This window comes from Anomaloglossus baeobatrachus, chromosome 11, assembly GCF_048569485.1.
Source record: "Anomaloglossus baeobatrachus isolate aAnoBae1 chromosome 11, aAnoBae1.hap1, whole genome shotgun sequence".
Classification (NCBI taxonomy): Eukaryota; Metazoa; Chordata; class Amphibia; order Anura; family Aromobatidae; genus Anomaloglossus; species Anomaloglossus baeobatrachus.
Window position 1 is genome coordinate 153,729,218 of NC_134363.1, and position 9,494 is coordinate 153,738,711.

The following is a 9,494-nucleotide window of genomic DNA, read 5'->3' on the forward strand; positions in this document are numbered from 1 at the left end:
TTCTGATGTACTGTAGCTGACTTTTGAGATGCTGTGTGTCACAGTATTGGTACTAACCTTGAGAAGAATACACAGGTTTTCAAAATAAAACTAGGTTTCTGAAACATGAAGTGGTCACAGTTGTAAAAATCTGATTTAGGTGGTAATATAACTTGTTTGTTTTACATGCGTTGTACATAGTAAATATTCTCTCCATTTCTCCTTACAGCTGGAGAAAAAGCAGGTTATTCCTCCCTTCAAGCCTCAGATCACAGATGACTATGGTTTGGAGAACTTCGATACTCAGTTTACCAGTGAACCCGTGCAGCTCACACCGGATGATGAGTATGTATAAAAGTTCATGAATAAGCTGTACTGACCTTTTAATCCACTTTTGCAATTCTTACTTCTCATTCCATGTGTTTGACAAAAATAAAAAAGCTTGTACTATGCTCCCAAGCCGGCTCTAGTGTTTGCGTTCCCGATGCTCATGTGAGGTTGACGTCATGTGAGCCCCACCGCCTTTTCACCGCCGACTACGCTCTCCCTGCCTTTGGACGTATAAGTAATTAGCAGGAAGTGAGTGGCAGCCGCAGCTCTCACTCCGTGTATTACGAATATGTCTGAAGACTTGAAGAGAGAAGCCAGAGGTGTTGGACCTGGGGCTCGTGTGACGTCACAGCCTCACGTTCGCACCGGGAACACAAACGCGGGGTCCGGCATGGAAGGAGAATGAGCAAATGTGAGCAATAGGAAGGGGTTTTCAAGTAGTGTAAAACGTCTTTAAAATGTTTATCTTAAGTATATGTTTCCATGGGACGTATGCTGTAACAGACACACTAAATTGTGTAACTAAGGCTGTGGTTTCTGCTGGAACGTACTCCAAAAGAAAAAGAACCTGGTGAAGAAATCAAACCTTACCTAGAGACCATAATGACACTAAGGGTGGCTTTACATTATTATTATTATTTATTATTATAGCGCCATTTATTCCATGGCGCTTTACAAGTGAAAGAGGGTATACGTACAACAATCATTAACAGTACAAGACAGACTGGTATAGGAGGAGAGAGCATGCTGCGATATCCAGCCCGATATCGCTAGCATGCGACCCACCCCCATCGTTTGTGCAAAACGGGCATATCGCTGCCCGTCGCGCACAAAATCTAGCACCCCCAGTCACACGTACTTACCTGCATAGTGACGTCGCTGTGACCTGCGTACCGCCTCCTTTCTAAGGGGGCGGTCCGTTCGGCCTCACAGCGACGTCACTAAGTGGCCGCCCAATGAAAGCGGAGGGGCGGAGATGAGCGGGACGTAACATCCCGCCCACCTCGTTCCTTCCGCATTGTGGCCGGAGGCAGGTAAGGAGATGTTCCTCGTTCCTGCGGCGTCACATGTAGCGATGTGCACTGCCACTGGAACGAGGAACAACTTCGCCCCTGCGACAGCAGCGATAACTGGCAGCGGACCCCCATGTCATAGAGGAGCGATTTTGGACGTTTTTGCAACGATCCAAAATCACTCCTAGGAGTCACACGCTACGACATCGCTACAGCGGCCGGATGTGCCTCACAAAATCCGTGGCCCCAACGAGATCGCTGTAGCGAAATCGTAGCGTGTAAAGCCTGCTTAAGGTACCAATAGTGGACCACGCAAGCCTGTCCCCCTAACTACTAAAAAACACCGTACCGCGTGTTATTTGACCTTTACACAGGGCTCCTAAATATTTGATCGGCAGCTGGAATATAGTTTATACTGTAGGGCCCTCACATTTGTGTACATTTCTGCAAGTTATTTTGACAACTGAAAATCTATTCTGTAGACATGGATTTCAGCCTGAGCCATTCGGATGAATGGGACATTTGCAGAAATCTGTTGCTTTTTTTTTTTCTTCCTAAGGCTCTGTGCCCACGTGTGTGTATTGCATGCAGTTACGCTGCGATCTGCACCGCAGCGTAACTGCATGCGTCTTGCGTCCCCAGCACAATCTATGAAGATTGTGCATAATCCATGCCCACGTGGCGTATTAGAACGCAGCGATTTGCATGCTGCCAAATCGCTGCGTTCTAAGAAGTGACATGTCACTTCTTTCGTGCGCTTTGCATGCTGTCTCCATTCTTTCTATAGGGAGAGGCAGCGTCCAGAAGGCATGAATTCTGCAGTCGGCAAAGTTTCAGAACGGAGCTTTTCAGCTGCGCTCTGAAGCGGACATCCAGTGACGTTACGCTGCTGTGCAGAGCGCACACACGTGGGCACATAGCCTAAAGGTTATAAGGTTGTCTGCTGCAGCTGCTGGTCAAGGTGTCCACATACTGTGCAATTACTACTACAAAGTGTAATGTGGTTCTCTACCTTTCAAAATTATTTTAGAACTTATTTAGGAACAGTGAGTTCTAGTGGATTGTCACATTTGGGTCCCTCATCGATTAGGTAGCGTAGAGCAGAAATAGGATGTCTCTTACTATGGCAGACCCCACAGACGCATTCAATAACAGTACAGACAGTTCACTGCTTCAGTGGGAATTGCCACACTTCATTGGTGTTGCAGGGAAATTGAACACTTTTTCATTCCTTCAGCTAATCACAGAAAGTCCCACTTCGATCATCTTATGAAGGGACAAGTATTACCAAATATTTTCCATAGTCCTTTAAAACTGTAAATCCTAATCTAACCTAAACTAATTGAACCGAAAAAGAAAATGACATTTCCACAGTATGATAATTGACATCTTCCCTCAGAAGGTTACAAAATGTTATTTTACAGACCTTATACATACCGTATATTAGAGAAGTCAGACAGCTCACCAGGAAAGAGGTTTTATACTGGGGTGTGCAGTTAGAGCCTTCTAGTTATGTGCTAACAAAATTAGTATCTTTATGTTAATCAATGTTGATAGCAGGGCTCTCACTACTGTACAGTGATAATGTCGTGCTCCGAAGGCCACAGTATAAAAATCCAAATTTATAATAACCCTCCGGCACTGAAGATTAGAGACTATATGGAGATCATTGAATACACGTGCATTATTGACCGACAAGTGCGTGACAGACATGTAATCCAACATTTTGACTGTTTGGTCTTTTTCAAGGATGTCTGTGAGTAAGTGTGTCGGCTCAGGCAAGGTACATGAGCTGTCACTTTCAGATAGTTTTATGTTAATGTCACTTATTAAAAAAATTTCTCAGGCGCCACTCACTTCAGCATCGGGAAGCGAACAGCGCTGACGCCAGAATGTGTGCACAATTGGCAGGCATCATGCATAATTCCCATTTATTAGAAGAGCATGTACGCATGATACCTGCTGATTGTGCCTCATAATGTGACTATGGGTACATTCAATTTATCTATTTATTTTCTTTACATGTGCGGAAATTGAACCTTTTTGTCACAAGTGTGCTAATTTGATTTTCATTTGTTTTTCGGTCTATATATATATATATATATATATATATATATATATATATATATATATATATAATAATATAATTTTTCTTTTTTTAATTTTTTTTTAGGAGGTGTATTATCCATTTTTCTCATTTGCACATTCTCCCCCACCTACTTAGCCCAGTTTTTAAAAAGAAAAAATAAGGAGACAGAGGTGTGCAGTCAGCTTTTTCCCCACCGACCTACTCATTTGAGTGGGCATTTAATTTGTGACTTGAATAAAAAGCAGACGTGTCTCCTTTTTGTTTCTGTGCAAACCTAGAATTCACAAAAATAAGTCACAGGTTAACGCGCACCAATCGCTAAGATTTTCTTATATAACCTAAAGCCAGTGCTATACTGGCACTATCAGGCTGATTCTGTACATACCCTTAGTTGTCAGCTAGGATGTATAGGTTTTGAAACACAAGCAAGTAAAGTTTGTAAAACCAGCAGCTTGTTGAGTGACAGCAGCTGCCTAACAGCTGATAGTTGGGGTGGGTATTCATAGTTATCCTCTCCCCCTGTTACTTATGCTAATTCTATTATACAATTGTATTACTGTGTAATTAAAAAGACCTGTGCTGATGTCATACCCATGTGACCAAAAGGGGTGGGGCCTCATCCAACAGAAAAATGTTGCTCCCTTTTAGCTAGGTTGGCTGAGGCCCCGCCCCTTCTGGTCACATGGCTATGACATCAGCACATGTCCTTTTAGTCACATAGTAAAACGATTCTATAATGCAATAAGCATAACTGTGACTAAAAGGACATGTGCTGATGTCATACCCATGTGACCAAAAGGGGTGGGGCCTCAGCCAACCTAGCTAAAAGGGAGCAACATTTTTCTGTTGGATGAGGCCCCACCCCTTTTGGTCACATGGGTATGACATCAGCACAGGTCTTTAACCCCTTCAGCCCCCGGGCACTTTCCATTTTTGTTTTTTTGCTCCCCTTCTTCCGAGAGACGTACTTTTTTTTATTTTTCCGTCAATCTTGCCATATGAGGGCTTGTTTTTTGCGGGACAAGTTGTACTTTTAAATGAAACCATAAGTTTTACCATATGGTGTACTGGAAAACAGCGAAAAAATTCCAAGCGTGGAAAAACTGCAAAAAAAGTGTGATGGCACAATAGTTTTTGGGATGTTTTATTCACGGTGTTCACTATATGGTAAAACTGATGTGTGGGTATGATGCCTGAGGTCGGTGCGAGTTTGTACACACCAAACATGTATAGGTTTACTTGTATCTAAGGGGTTAAAAAAAATTCACAAGCTTGTCCAATAAAAGTGGCGCATGTTTTGCGCCATTTTCCGAAACCCGTAGCGCTCTCATTTTTTGGGATCTATGGCTCAGTGACTGCTTATTTTTTGCGTCTCGAGCTGACGTTTCTAATGGTACAATTTTTGCGCAGATGCTACGTTTTGATCGCCTGTTATTGCATTTTGCGTAAAACTTGCGGCGACCAAAAAACTTAATTTTGGCGTTTGGAATTTTTTTGCCACTACGCCGTTTACCAATCATATTAATTGATTTTATATTTTGATCGGGCATTTCTGAACCCAGCGATACCAAATGTGTATGTATATTTATTTTTTAACACTTTAATTTTCAATGGGGGGAAAGGGGGGTGATTTGAACTTTAGGGTTTTTTTTATTTTTAAAAACTTTTAATTTTTTTTTATTTTACTAGTCCCCCTAGGGGGCTATAGCGATCAGCAATCCGATCGCTCTTATCTATCTGCTGATCACAGCTATACAGCTGTAAACAGCAGATTTAGTCACTTCCTGTTTCCCTCTGCTCCCGGCCGACGGAAAACGAAAGTAAAACTTCATAGCTGCAGGCGTCATCACATGACCCTGTGCTACGATGGCAACCACCGTAAGTCACGTGATCATGCACGTGACTTCCGGTGGGGGCGGCGGTAAGTAAAAATCATGGCCACGCGCATATAGATCTCGCTGCCAGACTTTGGCAGCGAGATTTAAGGGGCTAAATGTTGCGAGTGGAAGCGATTCCACTCGCAACATGCAGGCACACATGTCAGGTGTTGAAAACAGCTGATATGTGTGCTGACCGCCGCCGCCTGCCCGCGGCAGGGTGCGGGGCTTAACGGGACACACTCCATGACGGATATATCCGTCCATGGTCGTGAAGGGGTTAATTACACAGTAATACAATTGTATAATAATAGAATTAGCATAAGTAACAGGGGGAGGGGATAACTAGGAATACCCACCCCAACTATCAGCTGTTAGGCAGCTGCTGTCACTCAACAAGCTGCTGGTTTTACAAACTTTACTTGCTTGTGTTTCAAAACCTATACATCCTAGCTGATAACTAAAGGTATGTACAGAATCAGGCTGATAGCGCCAGTATAGCACTGGCTTTAGGTTATATAGGAAAATCCTGGTGATTGGTGCGCTTTAACAGCCCTGTAGATAGAATATGTACCCATCTGTGAATAAACTGATATATGTATGAGACCTAAGGCTGCTTTCACACTGCTTTCCTGTCCCTGTTCAGTGGCCCATCGGGGCTTCCATCCGAACCCCCTCAAAAAACGGGTTTCGAATGTAAGCACAGACTGGGCCATTGACTGTAATGGTGCAGATGGAGTTAGTGTGCTCTGTCGTGAACCATTTTCAGTAGTATATGTCTATTGGAGGCGGAAACACAGATGCAGTATACTACGTCTGGGTGCCTGCCTCCAGTAAGGGTATACTCCCGAAAATGGTACAAAACTGAGCACACTGTGACTCCGTCTGCACAATTATATTCAATGGCCCGTTGGTGCATATGTCTTAAACCCGTTTTGCAAGGGGTACGGACGGAAGACCCGACGAGACCACTGAACAGTAGACAGGAACGCAGTCTGAAAGTGGCTTAAGACTGTAGCCAACCATGCATTTGGGTATGTTCACATATAAAAATGTCCTTCTAAATTTTTCAAGAGATATGTAGATGTTGCATGTGGATTTGAGATTTTCACCTTATGTATCACAAAGGGTAAAAATTTACTATGAAAATTTGTGGCATAATTGACACGCTCTGAACTGCACATCAATTTCCACCACATCTCTATTTTTCTGCCATTGATTAGATTTAGTAAATTTTCATCCACTTCAACTGTTGCCGTAATACAGTGGTTGTAGAATGGATTTTTATTCCACATGTGGATGTGAGTGAGCATACTGCATATTTCTGTACATTTCATATCCATATAGCAAATGTAACATTTTCTTTTGGTCACCAATTTTGCATTACTGGACATGACTTAATTTTTTGTTTTGGTGTAGAAACCTAAATATATATTTTATTTTACAGAGATGTAATAAAACGAATAGACCAATCAGAGTTTGAAGGCTTTGAGTATATTAACCCGTTGCTGCTCTCAACGGAAGAGACGGTATGAAGGACTGCGATATTTATGGACAAACCATGTGATTGATCCCGAACTTGTATCCTTAACTACAGTATATGCATGCGAGGCTGGAAAACTGATGCCAGGTTCTTAGTACAGATCAGCACTACAGGATTTGCTGCTGAAAATCATCTACAATGGAGATGTTTGTAGTGGATCTCTTCCTGCGTAGTAGCTGCTCTCTACACGAAGAGATGGCTTTCCGGCTCAGTTACACAAGGGATTTCACTTTTTGTGCCTGCCTCTTTGAAGGGTCTACAGTGTATGTAAATTCCATCTGAGGGCGCCTGTATGGAAGAACTGTTTTATTTCAGGCAATCATGTAAGCAAGCCGCTTCCATTAGTGCATTAGATGCTATGTGCTGATCTCCTGGGAAACAAAAAAAGGAGGGTGTAAACGAATTGGCAGTATGTGGTTTAATGACTTTCTCCTCCCCAAAATTAACAACGTGGTACTTGTCAGTGTGGTTATTAAAGAAAGCTGTGTTATCCGCCGATTTACATACAAAATTCACATGGCCCAGAAACCTAACTGAAGAAATTGCACTGGTAATTTTATTATATATATATAATATTTATTTTAAAAAAATTGATCTGGATTTTTTTTTTCTAAAAAAAAAAAAAACAAAACACAGCAATGTTGCACTTCAATTAAATCTAGAACCATCCGGGTGTCGGTAAAGGCAATAAAAACCAAAATAATTTTCTGGGAGGTGAAATAACAAATTTGCACATTTGAATGGCTTTGTGGAAATCAACGATGTAACGTGCCTAATTCTTAGCTTGTAGTGTATGACATTTTGCTATCTGAACAATTCCAATGCAGTATTCCATGCAGAAACACGCCCGGCCATAGATCCTGCGAACACCTCCCCTTTAAGCCTTAACAAGGTGGAAACTTAAATATTTCATTCCCTTCACTCTCATTTCTTGTCCTAGTCAAGCAAACGTTTTTCTAGATGTTGGCTGCTTGATTCGTTGTGTAGCTGCTGTTTAGAAGTAGAGGTCAAGTCAAAATATCCCACTCCCCTCCATTCTCGTACATATCTGATGCAGCGTCACAGGAAAAGCCATGAGCCAGAGACTTGCGTCTAGGTGACCAGTGTTTAAATTTTCATCTAATACCGGAAAATGTGTGATCGCTGATTTACACCAATGTCTTAATCCTACGAAGCGAACTAAACTGCTTCTTTATAATTTTCCTGGGGGGAATCAATCTATATGACATGTTACAGTCATTGGCTCTATTTGACATGATGATTATTTGCGGCCACAAAGTAAAAAGAACATTCCATGCCCCCGTAATAAAAGCACACGCTGATTATGATAAATTAATACAAGTATTAATTAAAATTTGTTTTTGTGGCTGCAAGTCCCTGGTCCTCAGACCATTCCAGCTTCATTAAAGGATTTAAAATAATAAAAAAAAAAATACTAAATTCATTCTTTTAAGTCTTTACAAAGACATTAAGTTATTTAAGAAAAGTATTTATTACGCTATAGTCAGGAAAAATATATACCGCTAAATTTGCAAATCCATTTTTTTGGGGTAAACCAGGGGCGATCACTGTAATTCCATGTATCAGACCAAATGATATACTGCATCAGGGATGGGAGCAAAAGATTTGGTCCTGTGTAACTTCATGTACGTATCTCGTGAAGGATGAATTACAGATTCTGTATATTTGCTGACCCTTTAAAACAAAGGAAAAGAAACTACTTGATTTTATACATTTAATTTAAAAGGCATTACAAATGTTCCTGTGTTGCCAAATAGTTTTGTTGCTCATATGCAAGTGTATGAAAAACAAATGTTTTGTTCACAATGAAGGGGAAATTTTTTATATATATTAAAAAAAAAAAAGACTTGTTTTATAAATTAAAGAAAATGAAGGCTGTAATTAATCGTGGTATTGGGGGGAGGGGGGTGCCGGGTAACTAATATATGAAGAATATGGCTCTGGTAATTATCTAGTTGTCTTATTTGGAATAGTAAATGAACATTACAGCTAATTTGATGATTGTAAAACAGTAAATATGTTCTTGTAGTTTTGTAAATTTCAATGAGTTAAGACCTTGCTGACTAAAGTTAATTGTGCAGAAGATGATGGTATACTAATCCATTAAATAATTAAGATCATTTATATTCTTGCACATTAAAAGACTTTATTGAAAAATAAGACGACTCAGTTTTTGTATGTATCTGAAATGTTTAACTGGACTGGTCATATCACAGACTTAAAAACAAAAAAAACAACTTCTGCACTGTTTTCTTATAGGGGAATGTGTATTATGATGTGGGAGTAAAAACTGGACAGTACACGGACCAATTTTATTGGGTGTTTTTTTTTTTTTTCTGTCTGTGTTCCATACTTTTCCCAAAAAAGACATCAGCTCAGGGAGCAAAAAAATAAGAAGTCACACAGCCCCAGATCCCAAAAAAATAGAATGTTGTTATAGGTCTCCGAAAACAGCAGCAAGTGCACCATGTTTTTGGGGGAAACTTGAAAGTTATGGCTCATGGAAGAAGGGGAGGAAAAAAATAGAAAATGACCACGTGGTGAAGGGACTGAAGTTCAGGAAAACAACAAGCAATACTGATAACCAGCCATCGCAATAAGCTATACAACTAGTTTCATTTGTTCATTGCTAGTATGAAAAC

At 40.8% G+C, this 9,494-nt stretch overlaps 1 protein-coding gene across 1 annotated transcript in view; it reads left to right on the forward strand.

Moving 5' to 3' along the window:
- PRKCZ (protein kinase C zeta) overlaps positions 1-9,012 on the forward strand; it is a 192,016-nt gene extending 183,004 nt beyond the window's left edge. The window contains exons 18-19 of the mRNA XM_075328752.1: positions 209-324; positions 6,736-9,012. Coding sequence (XP_075184867.1) covers positions 209-324; positions 6,736-6,823 — 204 coding nt within the window. The 3' untranslated portion in view covers positions 6,824-9,012. The remainder of the gene's footprint in view (positions 1-208; positions 325-6,735) is intronic.
- Positions 9,013-9,494: the final 482 nt, after the last annotated feature.